Source organism: Penicillium citrinum (genome assembly GCF_028827155.1).
Source record: "Penicillium citrinum strain IBT 23319 chromosome Unknown utg000003l:1.0-4596430.0:1.0-4598250.0, whole genome shotgun sequence".
Classification (NCBI taxonomy): Eukaryota; Fungi; Ascomycota; class Eurotiomycetes; order Eurotiales; family Aspergillaceae; genus Penicillium; species Penicillium citrinum.
In genome coordinates this window covers 3,548,781-3,570,424 of record NW_026622688.1, presented here as the reverse complement: position 1 = coordinate 3,570,424, position 21,644 = coordinate 3,548,781, and the positions used below count along the sequence as shown (strand labels likewise).

Here is a 21,644-nt window from a genome sequence, read left to right as displayed (position 1 = left end):
GACTTCTTACATTCCGCGGCTAGCAGCAGCGATTTGAGATAAGTCAGGTGCGGCGAAATTTGTTGCCTGATCCTCTTCCTCTTCCTCTTCTTCGCCGGATGAAAATGACAGAAGGCCGACTTGCATCATGTAGCCCACCATGACAGCAACACCGCCTACCACTGTGGCAATGGAGACGTACATATCTTTCTTGCTAGCCTCCGCATGAGCACTAAGGGCATTTTTCTCTGTGGATGTAAGACCAGAGTCCTCTGACTGTGCTACTTTCTTGAGAGCGTTGTTCTTGCGCACTTCACGCAGGAAAGGTGTTGAGTCGGCCAGAGTAGAAAGAAGGGTATTGCCGACAGCTGTGACGGAGATACGCCCGGGAGCTCGCCAGGAAATAGGCGAGTCGGGCGCAGACTCGGGCGAGAATGCATGAGTTATATCCACCGGTGCGTCACCGAAGCATCGTTGCCGCATACGTTCTGTGTAGGCTGAAAGCAGAGGAGCTTTGGCGCGCATGGCATCCTGGAGCCAAGGAAAGCTCATATCGGGCACGAGTGCCAGTGAAAGATACCCGAGAGCTACGCAGTCAATACTTGACGGGGTTTCTTCGTCATCAACGGTCAGAAGGTATGCCTTCTTGCCTAGCATAGCCTCAAGGGGCTCGAAAAACTCGCCCGTCAGCGCCTCGATACGGAAGTGATTTGACTGTGCTGTGCGGCCTAGAAAGCTTGAAACAGTATCACGTGGTCGCTGTATCAGGTTCTTTGGGATCTTTCCGGCGGCCACGGCGGCGTTGTGGTCGCGCTGCCGCTGGTCCTCCATGGCTTGCAGGTCAAGCGATGAGAGACCCAGATGCTCGGTACGGCCTTTCGCAGCACCATGCAGCTTGGGAGGCAGAATCCATTGGTTCGGCCATTGAAGAAGTTTTCCGTATGCAGGCGAAGTGTTGCCGTAATAATTCTGGCTGGTAACGTATAGGTAGAGGTCGACAAGGGACTGGCCGCGGGATTCGATGAAAGAGGAGAAGCTGCAACAGCGGCACGAATCAGTCCGCTGCCTTATTCAATAGGGGAAAGCTATTGGTGGGATGTAACATACGCAATATTATCAGCACGGGATGTCTCATCCAGTTGGTTATCCAAGTCCCAGGCTCCATTCGAGTATTGGCGGAGATAATCCACGATGCTGCGGAATCGACTCACCCATACCGCACCATTTTGGAGGGCCGGGAGCTCACCTAATTTGCAGAAACAAATAGCCGAATCAGCTCATACTGTACTTTTCATCTTGCGCCCCGTTGCTAGCTCCGGGTGGTCGAATGGGCGCATCACGTCACTCACCTGTAGGGGACACGGAGGGATCACTGCTTGCGACCAACTCCCAGGAACCCTTCGGAAGGGCCAGCGAGCAATAGGCAATCGTCGCAAGGCATTGTGCATCAATTGAAGGCAAGGCAAAAGCCGGCCCCCACACATGTAATTGTAGCACCATCGTGTTTTGCGCGTGGAAGAGAGAAGGGCGGGCGCGGGCAAGTTGAACAGAGAATCACGTGCAACTATACACCAGGCTTGGCGGTTTCATTTAGACTTGAAAAATGTATTGTATACTATGTATATTCATGAGGGGAGAGCTTAGTTCAGAAAGCGGTCTATTCTCGATTTTGACAGGCAGAGACTAGATCCTCTAACAGTCCTATCTCGGTATTAAGTGCGATGGCTGGTGAGGACTAAGGTATTTCGCAACGTCAACACATACACAGTAACTAACTAGAGAAAAGTAACTGGGACTCTATGGTTACAAAGTGCTACTCGGCAGTGTCTTGGATAAATCAGATGCGACTCAACAAGAACAACATATGAGAACATGAAAATAACTCCGGTTTCATGAATATTCATCATTCGAATACAAACATGCTCAACGCCTAATTTAGAAATCCATGGCTCCTCACCCCTGTAGAGTTCAGTCTCCTCGTATTCTACCTGAGACGATACACTGCACGATCAGACCTTTTCCAGAGGGTTTTGACACCATGGGGTATTATGATCATAGTAGTATCCGGCCATTTCATTGATGGAAGAAGATGCCAAAATACTCTTCCCCATCTTGATACCCCTGCATCCACGTTGACACACGGCGAGCCGCTCTTATCGCGGCTCGCCGATGATCTCACCTTATAGGTCGACGTGGCTGCGCAAGAGCCTCTCATAACAGATGATGATTGCACGGATAGTGCTGGAAATAGCCTCGTGAAAGAGAAAGAGAGTAAGACCGATTGAATCATAATCATGGACCTCGGGCTTGATTCTTTCGGCCGCCAACCCTGTTTCCATATCCTGCGGGGCTCACAACTTCGGCCCCAAGAACCAAAGGCAATAGAAAGCGGGGACTCATTACGGTAATGTGTGAGATCAGATGCGATTGAAAGACGCCCAATGATGACGCCAAGCCCCATAGTAAATGGGCCAACGACCTTCACGAACGTAGGCACGCTTGTTCTTTGTCCTCATTCACGCGTATTCAATCGTGTATGCCGTAATGGTGTCTCAGTGCGAGGACAGGGTACCTGGAAATGACAACCCCATCAGGCCAACGTCTAACGGCCAAGCTGAAAAGCCTGGGGGAGTAAAATCAAGGTGGATCGCTCTCAAGGCATTTCCTTCCAATGACATTGTATCCCAACTACCTGGACACGCACGGAAGGGCGAATCCCGCCGAGCGCTCGGACAATACCGTCCTCACTCTGAATCTTCTTCAGCCCGAATTTTCTCTCTCGGACATCTCGAGTGGAGTCATCGTTGTTAGCTTGCCAGATTATCGATTCGCGCATGCACCGGAGACATGCGGCCATGCACGTTGATAAAAAGGTACGACGGACGAATACCGGTTTAAAGGGAGTGGGTTAGTTACCATAGGCTACATGGAATCTTTATGCCTGGCGTCAATTTGGACAGGCACGCACCGACACCAAGATCTTGGATGCGCTATGATTCGTTGCACATGGTACCCTAAGGCCGCAGGTTGCTATCGCGCCTGCATATCATCTTTGGATATAATGGTCCGATGGATTGTCATGGCTGGCCGGGATCTGCACGAGCGGGACAACCGATAAGATGTCAAGTAAGATCCGGTTACAGTAGGGTACCCTAGTGGCTGTGGTTTGATTCATGGTTTTGTACTCCGAACCAAGGATGACTCTCAGGGGGAGAGTCCATGATTCATCATCTAACCGGTAGATGTCTGGTCTCCACCAGTGAGCCCGTCCATGCAGACAATGCTCAATCCCTCATCACGAAACACTGGACAATGGCCGCATATTGACCCTCATTATTGAGGTGGCCTCGTTGTATCCCTGCTACACCGGGCGTCTGCATTGCGGCGGCGAAATGCTAGTGAAACGAGCGGGCGGGGCGTGGTGTTTCTATCGGGTACTACGGCAATATAGCGCTGGGACTTCCTCAGGGATCTTTTGTCTGGGGTGGGGAGATTATGCACGACATAGAATGATGATAAGACAAATTGCTCTGCTGGGGTATATTAAGTCTATGATACATGCCGGTGATTCAGGTTCGGCCCAATGCATGAGGCTAAAGAACAAAAGGAAAAAAGAGAAGATAAAAAAAAGACAGAAAAGAATATTACAAAAAGATTGAAACAGTCGATGTGGCCGAGCAGAACGACATGCAAACAAGGTAGTAGAAAAAAAATAATAAAAGAGAAAAAGAAGTATGGAGCAAGGTGCGGAGATCGATGCAAAGTGACGTGACGCACAGGCTATGAAGTGATCAAGGCCTAGTGATCATGACCAGACAAGGATCAGAGTGGGCTGCAGGGTAGTCATAGCCAATTGATGTAGCCGCTGAGAGTCGAGAACGTCGTTTTGCTCCGTATCGTATGAAAAAAAAAAAAGAGCTGAATTCGAGATTCAATGGTGGATTGACCCCCGCACAAAGTAATCAAGTCGGCCGGGGATCGTGAAACACGGACCAGCAAGAAAACAGGAAAATAAAAGTGAAAGTCAGGCTAAAAGATGCAAGTAGAAGGAGAGGGGTGGCTTAAACGCGCCAGCGCATCTGGGACCCCCTCTCATATCGCAACGACCGTAAGATTGAGAAAGTGAAAATAGAAAGGTTAAATCTCCACGCTCTCATGCGCGAGCGTTCCCCTCTTCCCTGCCGAAATCGAAGGCGTTGATGTGGGAAGAAGAGTCCAGAGAGTCCGTGTTGGTGGTCTTATCAAAAGGAGAAATGATATCTCCTTGTGGACAGGTTTGGAGAGATGGGTGGAATTAAAAGAGTAGATCGAGTCGAGTAGAAAGGATCGTATAGCCGAAACCAGATCGAGATCGAGGTCATTTCATATCCATGCCGAGGAGAAAGGCTCAGGGTCATGAGCGCATTCAACAGAACCGAGAATGCGCCAGAGTCATCGCGGTCATTTGAGAGAGCTGTTTATTTCGGCAGAGGAGGAAGTGGGCCCTTGGGAGGAGGTCCAGGGCAGGGAGGGAATTGAGAAGAGGAACCGACGGAAGGCATCTTGTGTGATTGTGTGGTGTGTGGTGTGTGGTGTGGTAGTTGTAGAGAGTATTGGTGTATTGAATGTGTTATGGTCAAGATGTTGTTGCTCAAGAGAGAAGAGTGAGGATGTATATAGGTGTTGTTGAGTGAGTAGACGAAATTTGAAAAAGCAAGTCGGACAGGAGCACGAGGAATACTTATAAGACAAAGTCAGAAAATGGATCTCCCACACCTTACAGACCAATTTACGTTAGTGCAGCAGCTAACTCATCGAACATCCCTGCCATGAACAGGAGGCTGAGGGTATCCACCTGATCTGACGTAGGAATTAATTACGATTGACTGGTGAGTCGGGATGGAGGAATTCTGCCCCAACCGGAAATTCAATGGAAAAGTCTCTAGTTTTTCTAGAAGCTCTCCACCTACAATTCCCGTGTGGCGCTCTTTTTGGATTTTTTTTTTTGTTTTTCCATTGTTTTATTTTCCATTTTATTTTTATTTTTATTTTTTTTTTGTTTCTGATGAACCAGTCAGCGAAAAGGGGAGATGGTGAGACAGTCCAGTTTCGAATCCGTCTGTCCTGTGGATTTCATGACCTTCAGTACAGTATTAATTGCATTTAATCTTTTGTTGATTACAGTCAATCAATAATACATAAATGTTACCACTCTACCTGAAAACATATTCAGACTACGTTCATCTCCGTTTGTCGGTTTCACGGGACGTTCGCCCGAATAATCATGAAACCACACGAGATGCCAACTGGGAATGGGCAATCTCCCGTGGTTCCACCACTGGCTCCATCGGGTTTCCTCGATGCGGTGAGCGGAGAAGAAGTTATCTCCTTTTTGAAAATCAAGAAAAACAAAAGAAAAGTCTATGTACATAGTACTGTACACTGTCATTTGACTTCTTTGGCCCTCATAAGCAAAGTTCAATCAAGGCCTAAGCGGTACTTTGTAGAAAGATACGCGGTGACTCGACCCTCTCCTGTACACACTGCTATGTATGTACTGTGAAAGGGGTCCCAACAATGAGGGTCCAACCAGGAAGCTCTCCTGTATCGTCGATCGGTGGGAATTCGCCAAAATTTGATGTGAAAATTAATTGAATATTAGCTGTTCTCTGTATATGTACTCTGTATTTAAAAACAATAATACATAGCTATAACAGATAGACTGTGGAAAATCTCCCAAAGACAACCCAGACCCATCCAGTTAGACCCGGATTTACACCGATCTTGAATTCGTATCATGACAGCCTTCCCAGACTGTCGGAATTCTCAGCACGGGGCAACAAGCGTGAGAAAAAGAGCGTGAGTGCGAAAATCAGGATGATCAGGATAAGCTGTTTGTGGCGCAGGGGCTCTCATGAAACAGCTGATTCGACAGCTTTACTATCTCGACCCGGGTGTTTGGGAACGCAGAGTCTTACCATTAGTACCTATAGTCTGTCGCCATGCTTCTTAGGCGAATATACACTAATCTTACATACATATAGCTGACACGTCAATCATATGTGTAATCGAATGTGTACATTATTGTACCTAGTAGGTATGTACTCGCAAAAAAGTGTTCAGATAACGGTCCGGGGTGGACATCCCAGTGGCTTAGCAACTTTCTTTTCTTTCCCTTTTTTTTCCTTTTCTACTTTTTTTTTGGTTTGTTTTATTCATTTATCTCGTTTTTGCCTCCCCCTGAGACTAAAATAGTCAAGGGACTCAGACAGACCCATCCCTCGTCCCGTGGTTCATACCCGTGGGAGACTAAGGCTAGCAAATAACCTGGTGATAATTATTAACGATGGAGTATTTTCACAGTCCGTCGTACTGTTTCTGCTACGGGTACCTGAAGCTAAGCCCTCTAGGACGATAGTATGAACAAACTAAGGCGTGGAGTACCACTTTTTGGCATTTGCCTTCCGGGGAATTTATTTTATTATGGGTCTCATCGGTGGGTTACGAATAGAATATTGTATGCCCTAATGCGAACCCGAAATTGAGTCCGGTATTTTACATACCATGTACAGTAGTAGGTACATACTGTACTATGCTCCGTACTTCACACAAAGCGCTGGTCTGCAACGCTAGTCTTTCGACGCACACACCGGAGAACAGAGCCGAGTCTCCTCCGCTATGTCTCAATAAGTCATAGGATCATCTTGATTTCTGCAGCTTTACAGTAGTGGCGGGAACAGAGGAGGGGAAGAGGGACTGTGCATTGCACATCCTCATTTGATGTCAGTGGGACAAGTTTGCCATTTACAGTATGTATGTTGGCTTGTGCAGGGTGTACATGCATGTTCATCATGGAAACCGAGTACGGAGTACAGTGTATATGTACACATGCAGGCCCTGGTCCAAAAAGAAGAAAGATGGAAGCCATTCGTTCGTCGGAAAGGTACACTCCCCAGGGTTGATCCCGCACATCACTGGGACGGGTGTTTCACGATTAAAGGATCCGCTTTGTAGTGTAGCTCTTCGTGGGAGAAACATCAATTGCGTGCTCAGTACTACTCCGCAGTCCTTATCCGATCGAAGTTGATTGCAAGGCTTTATCATAGCGGTGTACATAGTCGTACAACGTAAAATGATTAATTTAATCTAGTGTGCTCAGTTTGTAATGGGTAACATGGTCTATACAAATCAAAGTGTGTACTGTAACTGCTCGCATGTACATGAAGGACGGCAGATCTCCGACTTGGGGAAGTGTCACTCAAATTCAAATTCAACTCCCCAAACGCCGTATTCCCCGGCACGTCTCGGAAAGCGCAAGCATGAGTGAGAATCCTCGCAACTACCGATTTGGATTGTCCCTGATCCTGTGTACATATTGTACCTTGTAGCACATGAATGAAAGAAACTCAAATCTCCCAGTGGGATGCAAAAACAACCACTCACAGCAAAGAACTGGTAAAAAGCACGGATGATAAGCAAATAATGATGATAATACGAATCAGCGGAGGTGCGCATGACCACAGCCCTATACGGTAATGGTAATCGCAATGATGGAAGATGCCGTGAGCACCGCGGTCGGACTTGTCCGTGCAACCGGGATTTGCATTGACGATGTGAGCTCCAGTCCATCAGAATAGGAAAACATCAAGGGCGTTCGTTCCTGGCAGGTGATGGGGTTCGCGGTTCCTGCGGTTCCCAACCAGGCACCAGTGGAGCCTATGGTGGCAATCCTTTCGTTGAAACTGGACATGGCCGCGAGGAAAAAAATAAAAACTTCGACACGCTAACGAGCCACAAACTTCAATAAACGAGTCTGAAAGGGAATAGGGCCCCTCGTGGATCTCCACCGTGGGATAAAGTGGGCCGCCGTTCCGCACCGTTGGAAACGAAGAGAAGAGGAAAAATAACTGGGTTGTGGAGGTCTCGGGAAAAAGGAGGATGGACGATTGGAAGCCAGTTGGAAGGTTCTCTCACCTCCGTTCTCCGTCCTGTATGTACGAAATATCATCCTGGATCCCCCAAACATTTTACCCCGTTTGGTTCAACTCGCGGATCGCCGCACGTGGCGATGCGGTCTGTTCCCACGGTTCCCTCGAAGTGATGGTGATAGGCAGCGGCAATTACTCTGCTTGGTGATTCTATTGAATGCTAATCGATTACTTCCCGATCTCGACAAAGCATACGTAATGTTAAGATATCGATGTACTGTACCGAGTACAATTGAAATGTACACTATACTTCGTAAAATGTGCAGTGTCTCCTAATCAGTGGACCATGAATCATCCCTATGTCACTGGCTGGAGGAGTTATCCTTCGAGCTGAGGAATACAGGAAAGTATTGCCCGCTGGCAAGAGGGTCAGGAAGACAGCGGAGGAGCCGGCTGTTTCAAATGGGTCCACCAGGACCACCGGCCTTCTACCTGACTTCTGGAAAACGGGGAGCCGAGGCTAGTGGACACCACATGGACTCCATAACCCGCGTCACTGAGCCTAGGTGGAACTCAGATCCCGTCTGCAGAAATACTGAATGGATCCTGAGCTTGTCCGCAACACGGAGGACGGAGGAGAATTGAATATTTTCTTGTCATATGAATCAAGTCGCGTCATATGAATGGGTCTGTTGACAGAAAGGAGAAATATCCTGAACTCGACTGAGACAAGCAAACCGAGGTAGGCCACACCAAAAATGTGAGCAGGTTATGGCTGCAATGAGATATTCAACTTTGGTTGTCTGGCTGTGTTCTTTGCGGGTATGTGTACATAGAGGTACTTCTGATGTACATCTAAGGGTCAAGGCAAAATGTTGCCTTGTTGCATTGCATTATGTTGCCAATTTTGACAGCTTTCAAGCTAGCGGTGTATCTCTCGAACCATTTAGCATGTCGAATAGCCGCCACCGGTGTAATTATGGCTTGTATGTACATATGAGAAGGATGGTATGTCATAAGCTGACCGCATCCTCATGGCGTTCTGCAGCAGTCCCGGTTTTCTGTCGGGTAAAGATGGCGTATTCAGGCAAGGGTATGTATGAACCATGCCAGAGGTACGCGTGACATGAAGGGGCCCGTTTTCGCAACCATGGATTACCTCATCCCTGCTGAAACACTGGGGATCTCCGAATGAACACAAGCGGGGATTCACATAATTTAGTTGATATGCAACTCTGCAATTTAGGCATGTGTCACAAGAGAGGGGAGCTGCAACAGATCACGCCACCGCGGGTACCCGCTGCAAAGATGCGGAGGAAGCTTGGCCTGAAGAATTGCCTCAGCCTCACAAGTGAAGAGTAAATCTATGTACTCCGTACTGTGTAGTAGGGCGAGCTTTCCAATCTCCTCGGAATAACATCTCAGAACCTGGTGAGGAAGTACACTGTTCTATACTGGCCACTCAGGCTTCTTCCATGTCAGGTTGGGCTTGGGTTGATATCCATTCCTCCATCAGAGGTTGTTTCGACGCTGACAGGTCGACACTAGCTTGAGGCTTGTCGCTCTTGCGAGAGATAAGCAAACAGAGAACCCAACCACAGATGTCAAAGCTCTCATATCGTGTACTGAATCCCACTTTCTTATCGTCATTGCCGCCGTCGTCATAATCATCATCAATTGCTTCACTTGTTGCAGCGTCTTTCCGTCTATTGGACGCGCGACCCTGCTCTAGGTTATCTTCATCTCCAGCCTGGGGAACATTGTGTAGATCGAATTCGGGTTCATCGTCGCTGTCCATGATTACTTCTGCATCTGTCAATGTGCTTTCAGCTCCAGCATCCGTTACTGTGCCTTTCTTCTTAGTTTGGTTGTCAAAGTCCTTGTGTCTTGTTAAGAGTGAATGGCGGGTACGGGATTCGCGAAGGAAGATGCCAACTTCGAAGTCATCTACGGAAAGAAAAGGAATGTGTCAGTCACGGCATTCAGCAAAGTGTGTGTATTAAGCCAAATCGTCCTTTGTATTACCTTCTGATATCACATCCTTGACTGGCTTGCTTTTCTTTCGCATCCAAAGCCGTTCGTTCTCTTCACGCAATCGAGGCAGTACCAGTGGGCGAATCGCGGCGAATACGCGTGGCAGGACAGGGTCCCGAGAGTCCAAGAGCCATCGCGCATCTGAAGGTTTCTCAGGATAAATGCGACATTCTAGTACCGAGTATTTGCTGATGCGTAGATAGCGTCGTATGGGAGCCATGGCGAGAGGTGTAGCAAGCTTTCCAGAATAAACGGAAGATGTCGACGGGTGAGCTCGTCGATGATGACAAGGTGCGTCCCGCAGAGCCTCCGCGGAGCTCTGATTGGTGTTGAGGTAATCAGGGCCCATCACATCACCCCTTGTCACAATCCCTCTTTGACTCTGGCATTTGGGGCGTTTAATTCTTCATCCCTTTTATACCTCATGCACACATCGATCTATCTCATCAGCTCACTCTCCTCTGATCTGTGTGTCCGAATGGGCTAATCTCTTAGTGACGATCTGATGAAGGCAAGTAGCATCATGAGCACACGTGACTCGTCCAACTACCGTTTGCGGGAAGAAACTGACCGTCCCCAAGGTCCTCACTCGAAGTACCGGATACCTCGGTTCACACATATTTTTGGTGGTAAAATATGTACCTGTTACATGGTATCTTGACGTCTTCCAGCCAACAAGGTCCCCATGGATCCCACTCCGAGTCCCCCGCTGGGACGTACCGGCGATGAATCCCGCAGATTTTGATTTCATATCTCAAAAAAAAAAGCTTTTGAGTCTTCTTTTTTCTTCTTACATCAAGTACGAAGGTTGTTAAAAGTGGCCTCTCATTCTCTGTGGCCGGTGTTGGGACGAGAACTTTGAGGCTTTCTTCAAGTTCAGACCGATCTCCACCAAGTCTGGCAAAGCAACTCCCAATTGCCTGCTTCACCGTGCTTCAGTTAGGAGACTGACAAACGAACATTCCGGTCACTGCGTTTCTCGTGCCCCGATTATCTGCACACTTACTTTAGCGTGACATCTCGCCAGGTCAACCCGGTCTCTCTTCGTGCCTTAATTGGACCGGTGTGCGTCTACCTCGAGGACCTTGGGGGTTACGGCCAGTCCAGCGCGACACCCGCACAAAACTAACAGCAACCAACCCCCCCCTCCCGGTGGGATCCCCTCCGCGTCAATCGACTTAACTTCCTCTTCTTTTCTCTCAAGGTGCTCGATCTCTGAGCAATCAGATTTCTTCATCCCTGACCCGTCAACCAAATTCAAGAGATCTTCTTTGGAATTAAAGAGATTGTCGCGCGGTTCATCGCGGCTCCGCATATTCAGCGCTTATCAAACGCCCAGAAAGCAATAAATTTCCTGTCGACTATTGTTCGTCATGGAAATGGAACCCCTCAACGCTCTATTGAAACGGGAAGGAGATGCTTGTGACACTGGCAATGAATTTGATGGCCGCATGGGCTTGCGGATATCATCCATCTTCGTCATCTTAATTGGCTCCTCATTTGGTGCTCTCTTCCCCGTCTTTGCTCGACGCTGGAGTAAGAAAAGCGGGTTTCCCGGCTGGATCTTTTTCGTCGCAAAATTCTTCGGATCCGGAGTGATCATTGCTACAGCCTTTATACATCTTTTGGCTCCGGCCGAAGAATCTTTGACCAATCCATGCCTAACGGGACCAATTACCGAGTACAGTTGGGTAGAGGGTATAATATTGATGACTATTATTGTTCTGTTCTTCGTTGAACTTATGGTCATGCGATTCTCCCGTTTCGGTGCGGGCCATCTTCATGATGAAGAAGGTCACACCCACGCTCACATCGATGAGTCCCCTGTGGTTGAAGAAGTAAGCGAGAGCAAAGGCCACCATCATCACCCTAACCACTTGATGCCTGGAGAAGATCATCTTGGCCACTCGCGGGAACATCACGACGCCGACGACTCAGAAAAGGATACCGCAGCAATTGAAGATTACGCTGCTCAATTGACCTCAATATTCATCTTGGAGTTCGGCATTATCTTCCATTCCGTCTTCATCGGCTTGACCCTTGCCGTTTCTGGTGCCGAGTTTACCACGCTTTATATCGTTCTAGTCTTCCACCAGACTTTTGAGGGCCTCGGTCTGGGTTCCCGACTTGCTCTTCTTCCATGGCCACGGTCTAAACGCCACACGCCGTACTTCCTGGGGCTGGCCTTCGGGTTGTCGACTCCAATTGCAATTGCTATTGGTCTGGGTGTTCGTCAAAGCTATCCACCCGAGGGCCGGACGACCTTGATTGTCAATGGTGTTTTCGATTCTATCTCTGCTGGTATTCTGATTTATACCGCCCTGGTCGAATTGATGGCCCACGAGTTCATGTTCAGTCACTCAATGCGTCAAGCTCCGATCCGTGATGTGCTAGCCGCGTTCATCCTGCTGTGCATGGGTGCTGCGCTCATGGCTCTGCTCGGCAAGTGGGCATAGGCTTATGGCATTTATTTTATTTTTTCTTCCACTGGTACATTTAGACTTTTTCTTTGCAATTTTGCGCACAAAAAATGAGGAAGGGAATATGATGATGTATTCCTATGCATGCATTTGATACCCGCGGGTGCAACTGGCGTTTGGGTGATTGGCGTTTTAACAACTCGGAACTGGACATAGCTTTTCAAATATGAATCAATCTCTCGAATTGTCTGACTTATATATTCCCTTTTATATAGAGTTGAGTAGAATAGAGTCGATCTTCTGTCAACCCTAAAATGCAAAGATAAGATCTCCGCCCCACGCAAAGATTCCCCCGCATTCCGCCAATCATTCCCTTGAATGGCCGCATGTGGTACATCAGAATGTGCCACTTCCTCAATGCAGTATCCAATGACTGTGAGGTTACACAATGACGGGCCAGACTAAGCTTTATACTCAACAGGGCCAACAGCATCCTGAACGGTGAGCCCTGGAGGCCCCTCAAATGCCGTCGGTGTCAAGCTTCTGTTCCTGTATCAACTTCACCCTTACAAGAAAGACAGTCCCTGCTCAAACCCATAAACTAGGACGATGGATGTTAGCATTGCCGAGATCGAGCCTAAGAATAGGGCTTTAAGCTCCGAGGTGCTCGAGCCTGACAGGGGTCCAGATGTCGATCCCTCGCGTGAGGTATCCAGGAAGCGCCAGAGTTTATCTGATTTATTTACAATTGTGAGTGGAGGATCCAAGCTATTAGACGTTGAATATGTCTGGTATATGGCTGATAATTCCTCATCTAGTTTGCCAGTGGCTTTGCCCTAATCAGTGATGGATACCAAAACAATCTTATGTGAGTCTAGTAGTCATGTCTCCCATTGGAGTACGATACGCGAAGTACTCACTTGATTACAAGGACTACGATCAATGTCCTCTTCAAAAAAGAGTATCCTAAGGAGTACACTTCCGCAGTCAGTACACGTGTATCGAACGCTCTTCTTGTCGGCGAAATCATAGGTCAGGTCGTCATCGGGTCAGTTATTCCCATCTGACATCAACTGGGGAAAACTTCAAGCTCTAATTAGGATCTATACTCCAGTCTCACCTGCGACTACCTTGGTCGTAAGACCGCGATTATCTTCACGACTGCTATGATTGTCATTGGTGGGATTCTAGCCACGGCGTCTCATGGAGTCACTATCAACGGCATGTTCTGGATGATGACAGTTGCTCGTGGAATCGTTGGATTCGGCAAGTATTTCCATTCATTGCATGATATTGAAGGATATTACCGCAGAATAACTAATCTCTTCTGCCAATCGCAGGTACTGGCGGCGAGTACCCGGCATCTTCAACCTCGGCCTCCGAATCAGCTAATGATTTAACACTCAAGCATCGTGGTCCAGCTTTCATCATGGTGACTAACTTCCCGCTCAGTTTCGGTGGTCCATTCGCGGTTTCGATATTCTTGATTGTTCTCATGGCATGTCATGAATCCCATTACAGCACTGTATGGCGTGTGTGCTTCGGGATTGGCTGTATCTGGCCATTGTCCGTCTTCTACTTCCGCATTCGCATGCTAAACTCGACTCTGTACCGGCGTGGTGCAATAAAAAACCATGTACCTTATCTGTTGGTTCTAAGGTACTACTGGAAAGCTCTAATCGGGACTTGTGGCACGTGGTTTCTCTACGGTATGTCATCCTCCAAAGTTGAATTGCACTGTACTTGGCTAATGGAAGTGAAGACTTTGTAACCTTCCCAAATGGCGTGTTCTCCGGTACTATTATCTCAGAGGTTGTCAAGACGGGCTCGATCCGCGAAACAGGCGAATGGCAACTCCTTCTCGGGGCGATTGCTTTGCCAGGTGTTTTTCTAGGAGCAATCCTTTGCGATAGAGTCGGACGCAAGAACATTATGATGATCGGGTTCAGCGGCTACCTCATATTCGGACTCATTATCGGATGCTCATACAATCAAATCACGAAGATAATTCCGCTCTTTATTGTCTTTTACGGACTCATGTCGAGCTGTGGTAACTTCGGACCAGGAAACATGCTCGGCCTTCTTTCGTCCGAGGCATATGCCACCGGAGTACGTGGTACATGCTATGGACTCTCTGCTGCTATCGGCAAGGCAGGTGCCGCAATTGGAATTGAGGCTTTTCAGCCGATTGCAAAGCATCTTGGCAAACGGTGGACATTTATCATTGCGGCGATTTGCAGGATCGCAGGGATCCTTGTGACTTACTTCTTCGTTCCTGATCTCTCCGGTGAGGATTTAAAGCTTCGTGATGAGAGATTTCGAGCCTATCTTGTGGAGCATGGATGGGATGAAGCTATGGGAGAGGATGATTTGAAGGCGAATGCAGACGATGGGGTTGTCAATGCCAACACAACGCAAACAAAGACAGGTTTGAGTCAGTAGAACATCACGGACAACTCATTGCTTCAGGATTTGACTGTTCGATAACTGACTTTTAAAATTCATTTCATCACATGTAATTCCAAAACTATATATAAAATTGATCGGCTAAATGTTTCGAGATTTCAATGGACTCAATTTCCACTGGATACTCCTTCTTTTGTCAAACTCACATATGAGGTCAAATACCATCCCCTTGTCTGTATATCTGGTAATTCTAGCATCTGATAATTCCACAACGACATCAAGAATCCGTCCTACCCAAAATCCGCTCTTTTACATACACTTCTATGTACTTGGCGGCCCCACTCCAGACCCACCACTACAGCTCTCGACGTGGTCTCCCCCATCCCCTCCGCTCTTCATCTCCTTTCAACAACCCCTCAATTCCTCCCATCATCCCTCGATACTAAACGACATAATGCGTCTCACCAGCATTGTTCTCGCCCTCGCCTCCCTCGCCTGTGCCGCTGAGCTGGGTATCGAAACAACCCACAAGGTCGAGTGCACTCGCAAGACAAAAAATGGCGACGGTGTCTCCATGCACTACAGCGGTAAACTCCAGGATACTGGGAAACAATTCGACTCGAGCTACAGCCGTAATTCACCCTTGACTTTCAAGCTTGGTACCGGCCGTGTTATCAAGGGGTAAGTCGTTATCATTAGGGGAGAATGGGTATTTCAAACAGTTACACTGTTGCTCGCTGGAGCAGCAAAGTACTGCTCTTGAAGTACCCTCTGGTGCATGTTTGCTATGAAAAAGGATCAAAGCTAACGGTTTGCTTCATCAGATGGGACCAGGGCCTTCTCGACATGTGTATCGGCGAGAAGCGCACACTAACCATCCCTCCTGAGTACGGCTACGGTGACCGTGGCGTCGGTCCTATTCCCGGTGGTGCAACCCTCGTTTTCGAGACTGAGCTGGTTGGCATCGACGGTGTTGACAAGGACGAGCTTTGATCCTTATATCTAGCCATTACCTTGAACCTTGCGATGTACAACGTCCCGTGGATAGATGACTGTGGGATAAATATGTTATATAGATATACCCTGAAAAATTTCAGTCTCTTTATAAATTGCTGCAGTCAATTTCTATATGCCATGCTATTCATTGATAGGAAGGGTATCTCATCTAGTAGTATAAACGCGGGGCAGTTGGTGTATATATATGCAGGTCGCACCCTGGCCAAAGTCGTATCATGAATGCCGAAGGATTAGCAAATCCTAGTCCATGGCATCAAGCGCCTCATCTGCCTGGGCATCATTCTCAGATACCAAAATTCCAACAAGGCACTCGCTTAGAATTCCATCCCAGTTAACCCACGGGTGGATTTCCTGGAACAACTTCGCAGAATCCTTACCCGCGCCACGGAGAAGTTCACCCTTTCCACCAGGGTGATATGGAACGTAGGGCTGGATATTATAAACTTTCCCCTGATACGACGTCCACGCATCGCGATTCTTGCGTCCATTTTGCATCTTGAGCATCGACGGTGTAACGCGCAGGTACCCAGGCGGCATGTTGGCGCCTCGGAGTTGATTCTTTGGGTTGGCGGCGAGTGCCGCCCAGTCTAATGGCGAGTAACCGGGTTCGAGGACGACTTTGCGCGAGGTGGTTGATTTCTTGACTGGTACCGGGGCAAGAGTACTGCTGCTGAGACGGCTTCCGCTGTTGGTTGGTGGGGCGCGCAGACCTGCTGCTGCGGAGGGAGGTGGGCGAAGGGAACTACCGGCATTGAGTCGAGGCGGTTGGAGTTGGTTCTTAGGTTCTGTGCCGGTTGGTTGAAGGCGGGGGACTGAGGGTGGAGGCATCAGGGAAGATTTATTTGTGCTAGATGTTGTGGAGGGTTGTTGCTTGGTTTGAGGTACCGGCGGAGGAGGCATGAGCGGTTGCTGAGGTTTCGTTGTTTCGGATTCATTGTGACTCTCCGCAGATGTAGTTTTTTGCGACAACCCGCCGGAGGTTAGGACTGATGGTGTTGGGTTACTAGAAGTCTCATTGCTGATGGAGCCCTCGTCCAGGCTTAGGGTTGGAATTGCAAGCACAGGAGGAGGCGCATTCGATGCCGATGCCTTCGGAGTTGTTTCCTCCTCTGGTTCTATAGCGGGTGAGGTCGAGGAATTTGAGTCACGACTCGCTGATGCATGGTCACTGACGGCCGTTGCGGAGTTGGCCTCGGAGTTTGAGTCCGGCGGGGTTGAAGACTTGGCAGCAGAGGCGCCGGTATAACGAGAGAATATGGAACCGGCTGCAGCAAAAAGAGACCCCATTCCTAGTCGGTCCGTGTCGGACTTGAAGAACGTGGAGGATGTAGTAGTGGAGTCGAGTGTTCAAGATGATAGATTGTCATCGCGCCTCTGCAGATTCGCTGGAATCGGATGGTCTGTGCGCTATAGAGATCGCCGAGAAGTACATTGCAGAAGTATACAACGGATTTGTGATCTCATGTCAATTCATAGTATTATTTTCGCGATTAGGATCATGAAGATAACAGTGATAGTCATCATCGTTTTACGTTCCACATACACTCACAAGAAAGCTCTAAAATACTAGCATTGCCAACGTTCTAGTGTACATATGTAGAGTTGGTTCGGCTAATATTGTGGAACTATCAACAAAGGTATTTGGTAGACAAGTCTTTTCGAACAATCCAAGCTATGTAACACATAATATCTATTCAAACCATCTCAGTCCATAGGTCAGTAACAATGTGCTCAATCTCAAAATTACCTTCTTAAATCCAGGCATGGCAAATAGCATGATGTCAACCTTCCATCACGACCGGCGATTTCGACCTACAGCTGAAAAAGGAGAATCCCCAGTAGTCTTCATTGATCAGCAAGACTAATTCCGGTACGGTTCTTGCACACCGTGCATTAAGGAACTAGATGTTCCAAAGCACGCTCATGTCTACCCCTGATGCCGTGACGCTCTTTGATGTGGGAGGTGGCCAAGTATGGGTCCCTTCATATGCGAAAACGAAGGCGAAAGATCCCTGTCAATCTACAAGCACTAACGACAACAGGCACAAGGAAGTCGAGAATATCAAGAGGATTTCTATACAGTGATCCGTCCGGAAAACTTCCCCGCCGAAACGCAAGATAAGCTGGCATTCTTCGCCTTGTACGATGGACAGTGAGATAGAGACCTTCCATTCTCATTCGTATTGGCATAAACACCTTCCTAATCGGACACTGCAGTGGTTCCGGACTGGTTGCAGAACACGCCAGCAAGCGACTGCACCGCCTCCTTGCACAACGGCCTGAATTCGAGCGAGGTGACTACGCCGGGGCCATGAAGGCGGTTCTCGCCGACGAGGATGGTCTCTTGCTGGAAAGTTTCAAGCACGACAGCGTGGAACCTGCAATGTCTGGGTCGACCGCGGCGATCTGCTTCATTAACCTTACTGTGGGGGAGCTGGTAGTGTCTAATCTGGGTGATTCGCATGTAATCTTGGCTGAGCGGGACCCCAAGACAGAGTGTCCGTATCATATTGTAGGCAATTACACTTCTTTTCCTTTGTGATAGCAAAGCCGAAAAGATAAACTAACGCATGGGGTCAGCGACGACTTACTGAGGCACATAAGCCCGAGACACCTAGTGAAAAAGCCCGGATTCACGAGGCTGGCGGAAGCGTTGAAACGCGAAGCGGTGTCCCGCGAGTCGGTAAGAAATGATATGCCTGCATATGAGTATCAATTTGGGGGTGACTGGGGCTAACGGCAGCTAATTCGAAATGAACTACTGCACAGGATCCCTGAACATGTCCCGCACACTTGGCGACCTACAGTACAAGAGCCCGGTCAATACTGTAGAAAGTGATAGTGACTCGACGCCCCGCGACCGACGTATGGTATCAGCATCATCCAAGCCTACTCATGGAGATTATGTGTCCAATGATCCATATACATCTCGACGAACATTGAAACCCGATCGGCGATATTTATTGGCGATTATCTCGGATGGGGTCAGTAACAATACCGATGATGGGGCTCTAGTTCAACATGTGATGAAGTTGGCAATGCGGGGGATGCGAGCGGGTGATATTGCACGAGATGTTGCCACCAATAATGCTGTTCTTCCACATAGTGATAATGCCACCTGTATTGTGGCATTTCTAGATGGACAGTCCAGTTGATTGAGACTCTTCTTACATAGAAGAAGTATAGGAAGAACATAAAAAACAAAACATATACAACACAATAACAACATTAGTAGTGCTGTAGTACTGTACTGTACAACAGAAAGGAAAAGTTCCCACTGGAGGGGTTTGGTCCACTTTTTTTTTTGAAGATGTGTTATGCAGCACTCTATCAACCAGTCATAACTGATGATGATATCCACATTACTGGAATAAGAAGGTGGTTTTGGTGGCGGATCGGGCCCGGCAGCAGAATTTTCTGGATTTCTGTTGCGCACAAGTTTATACAAGGTCGAATTAGACGAATAGGATTGAATCATAGCGTTTAGCTCTATCCACTTGGACTGTCCCGTCCAGTGGAAACCAGTGGTTTATATCGGCCAGCTTACCCCTAGAGGAATCTCAATCTCGATCGTGGTGGCGTGCTTTCATTCGTATTATCTACAGTGCTCCGTTCTTCGTGTCCTCAAAAGGGAGGTCGCTCGGACATCCCGAGTGATTGGATCTTATCCATTCCTTCTAGAGTGCTCTAGAGTGCCCTAAAGGGGGGGGGGTGCACTAAATGGGAATCATCAACGAGCTGGTTCTCTGGGCGGAGTATCAGCTGTACTAGTACATAAGGCATGTAGTCTTTGAATGCTACCATACCAATAGGGCAATCCAGAAGCCCGGAATATACGGAGTCTCTCTATACTACAGTGTAACTAGTGAAGTTTCGTGACCCCAAATTGTAGTGTAACTCCAACAAACTCCAATTTCATCATCGTTATCATCCACTTTCGATACTGTAGGTAGTTAATCGTAGATAGACGATAAAATAAAATTGAAAATAATAATAATAATAATAATAATAATAATTCCAGAAACTCTTAACGAACTAAAGTTCTTATATTGTTCCACTACAAAACCAAATATAGTAGGCGGATAAAAAGGTCGCTTCCGTCGGCGTGGCCCGCCACTTTTACCCCCCCTCTCGTCTTCCTCCCCGGCCTCTTTTCAATGGAACTTTTTGACTGGCTTTGCTTTAAAATCTTGTCTGTGCTGGACGATGCCGATTGATCAAAAGTTCCCAGGGGTTGTTCCATATCATCCAATCCTATAACACAATCTGTCAAGTCTTCTCCAACCCCCCCGTTTAGGCAGGCCAGAGAAATCGGGTTCTCAGAGTGGAGTTCTCGCGCAAACAAGCATATGAGTAAGATCCGGCACTAACCACCTTCCCTAACGGTACATCTTGAGGAGGATCCCAGAGACCTTCAAATTCTCTGGCCTGGCCCTCTTCGCTTGTGTTTCATAGTTGTGATCTTTTTTCTTTCTTTCTTTTTGACTCGAATTCCATAGCATCTCTGGACAGTATTTAATTCTCTTCTTTTTTTTTTTGAAAAAAGGAAATCTAGAAGAAGAAAAAGCTTTACTGTTATTGTGACAGTATAATCACCAATGAGTTCTACAAAGACTCAAACTCATACTCATACATCCGCTATGGCTTCTCCTGAATGGAAGAATTTCCACGTTGGACATGGTTGTGGTCATGTTAAATGGTCTCGGAAAATTGAGCCCAAGTTGACCGTCTCATCCGGTCAGACCGTCAGCTTTGACGCCATCGATAGCAGCAATGGTCAACTTACGCCAACTTCAGACGCCTCGGCCATCAAAACCCTCGATCTCGGAATTGCCAACCCTGTTTTCGGTCCTATCTATGTGCAGGACGCTCAGCCTGGTGATGTGCTCAAAGTCGACGTATTGAACCTTGAAGTTGCGGACTGGGGTTGGTCTGCCATCATCCCCGGCTTTGGTTTACTTGCGGAGGACTACCCGGAGCCTGAGATCAAGATCTGGTCCCTTGACCGCGAAAGGGGCTATGCTCAATTCAAGGACATGCGTATTCCTCTTCGTCCTTTTCTCGGATGCATGGGACTTGCTCCAGCTGATGATTCCGAATTGTCCACTGTACCTCCCACCCACGCAGGTGGCAACATGGATTGCCGCGAACTGAGCGTCGGCTCAACCGTCTACCTTCCTGTCCAGACTGCCGGTGCTTTGTTCAGCTGTGGTGATGGTCACGCTGCTCAGGGCCACGGTGAAGTTTGTGGTACCGCCATCGAGACCCCCATCAAGGCTACCCTTCGTTTCGAGCTCTGCAAGAATCAGCCCTGGGTCACCGCTCCTCAGTACCAGACTCCTCCTCGATCCCAAATACCTAACCCTCTCCCCGATCTCGGTACCTACGGCGCTCTCGGTGTTTCACCTGACTTGTTCCAAGCCGCAAAGAGCGCTACCCGCAGCCTCATTCAATGGTTGATGTCGACCAAGGGGCTTACTCGAAGCGAGGCATACATTCTAGCCAGTGTTGCCGCAGACCTTCAGATTGCCGAAGTGGTCAACGTGCCCAATTTCGAAGTTGCAGCTAGCCTTCCACTGGGAATTTTCAGCTAAGCTCATTTCCATATACTGTGTTGATGTTGGCATGATACCCTGGTGATTGAATGATTTGATCACCTCTTGTACATACATTATTACTCGATTATTAGCCCTTTCATATGTCTTGCTTTCATTTGTTTTGCATAGAGGCAGTGTGGCCCAGAGTGTTCGGTTTATCATGGCAAATACTTATTACTATATACTATTCAATGAAGATAAATAGTTTCTCAGGTTTTGGATTCAATCAAGTTTCTACTATGCTATGTTCATGCAAGATTCAGTGTTATATCCAGCAGAATGTA

General features: G+C 47.9%; 9 protein-coding genes across 9 annotated transcripts; 5 read left to right on the top strand and 4 right to left on the bottom strand.

Moving 5' to 3' along the window:
- Window positions 1-6: 6 nt before the first annotated feature.
- N7469_004553 (glutathione S-transferase family protein) lies at window positions 7-1,479 on the bottom strand (the record flags this gene model as incomplete). The annotated part of the gene is made up of 3 exons (XM_056643473.1): window positions 7-1,015; window positions 1,087-1,225; window positions 1,329-1,479. The coding sequence occupies 3 exons, from the start codon at window positions 1,477-1,479 to the stop codon at window positions 7-9; spliced, it is 1,299 nt and encodes a 432-aa protein (XP_056502885.1).
- A 6,004-nt stretch (window positions 1,480-7,483) lies between these two features.
- Window positions 7,484-7,708, bottom strand: N7469_004552 (uncharacterized protein; the record flags this gene model as incomplete). Its single annotated transcript, XM_056643472.1, has 1 exon — window positions 7,484-7,708. One exon carries the CDS (start codon window positions 7,706-7,708, stop codon window positions 7,484-7,486), a length of 225 nt encoding a protein of 74 aa, XP_056502884.1.
- A 1,640-nt stretch (window positions 7,709-9,348) lies between these two features.
- On the bottom strand, window positions 9,349-10,140 carry N7469_004551 (uncharacterized protein; the record flags this gene model as incomplete). The annotated part of the gene is made up of 2 exons (XM_056643471.1): window positions 9,349-9,833; window positions 9,912-10,140. 2 exons carry the CDS (start codon window positions 10,138-10,140, stop codon window positions 9,349-9,351), a joined length of 714 nt encoding a protein of 237 aa, XP_056502883.1.
- Window positions 10,141-11,293: 1,153 nt separating this feature from the next.
- On the top strand, window positions 11,294-12,376 carry zrfB (low-affinity Zn(2+) transporter ZRT2; the record flags this gene model as incomplete). Its single annotated transcript, XM_056643470.1, has 1 exon — window positions 11,294-12,376. The coding sequence occupies one exon, from the start codon at window positions 11,294-11,296 to the stop codon at window positions 12,374-12,376; it is 1,083 nt and encodes a 360-aa protein (XP_056502882.1).
- Window positions 12,377-12,949: 573 nt separating this feature from the next.
- N7469_004549 (Glycerophosphoinositol permease 1) lies at window positions 12,950-14,782 on the top strand (the record flags this gene model as incomplete). Its single annotated transcript, XM_056643469.1, has 6 exons — window positions 12,950-13,090; window positions 13,159-13,208; window positions 13,272-13,388; window positions 13,455-13,588; window positions 13,681-14,049; window positions 14,103-14,782. 6 exons carry the CDS (start codon window positions 12,950-12,952, stop codon window positions 14,780-14,782), a joined length of 1,491 nt encoding a protein of 496 aa, XP_056502881.1.
- Window positions 14,783-15,200: 418 nt separating this feature from the next.
- Window positions 15,201-15,739, top strand: fkbp3 (peptidylprolyl isomerase family protein FPR2; the record flags this gene model as incomplete). The annotated part of the gene is made up of 2 exons (XM_056643468.1): window positions 15,201-15,427; window positions 15,571-15,739. 2 exons carry the CDS (start codon window positions 15,201-15,203, stop codon window positions 15,737-15,739), a joined length of 396 nt encoding a protein of 131 aa, XP_056502880.1.
- Window positions 15,740-16,003: 264 nt separating this feature from the next.
- Window positions 16,004-17,050, bottom strand: N7469_004547 (cytochrome b5-like heme/steroid binding domain-containing protein; the record flags this gene model as incomplete). Its single annotated transcript, XM_056643467.1, has 1 exon — window positions 16,004-17,050. The coding sequence occupies one exon, from the start codon at window positions 17,048-17,050 to the stop codon at window positions 16,004-16,006; it is 1,047 nt and encodes a 348-aa protein (XP_056502879.1).
- A 618-nt stretch (window positions 17,051-17,668) lies between these two features.
- Window positions 17,669-18,918, top strand: N7469_004546 (PP2C family serine/threonine-protein phosphatase; the record flags this gene model as incomplete). The annotated part of the gene is made up of 5 exons (XM_056643466.1): window positions 17,669-17,734; window positions 17,806-17,915; window positions 17,981-18,275; window positions 18,344-18,446; window positions 18,533-18,918. The coding sequence occupies 5 exons, from the start codon at window positions 17,669-17,671 to the stop codon at window positions 18,916-18,918; spliced, it is 960 nt and encodes a 319-aa protein (XP_056502878.1).
- A 1,485-nt stretch (window positions 18,919-20,403) lies between these two features.
- Window positions 20,404-21,357, top strand: N7469_004545 (acetamidase/formamidase family protein; the record flags this gene model as incomplete). The annotated part of the gene is made up of 1 exon (XM_056643465.1): window positions 20,404-21,357. The coding sequence occupies one exon, from the start codon at window positions 20,404-20,406 to the stop codon at window positions 21,355-21,357; it is 954 nt and encodes a 317-aa protein (XP_056502877.1).
- Between the last annotated feature and the right edge of the window lie 287 nt (window positions 21,358-21,644).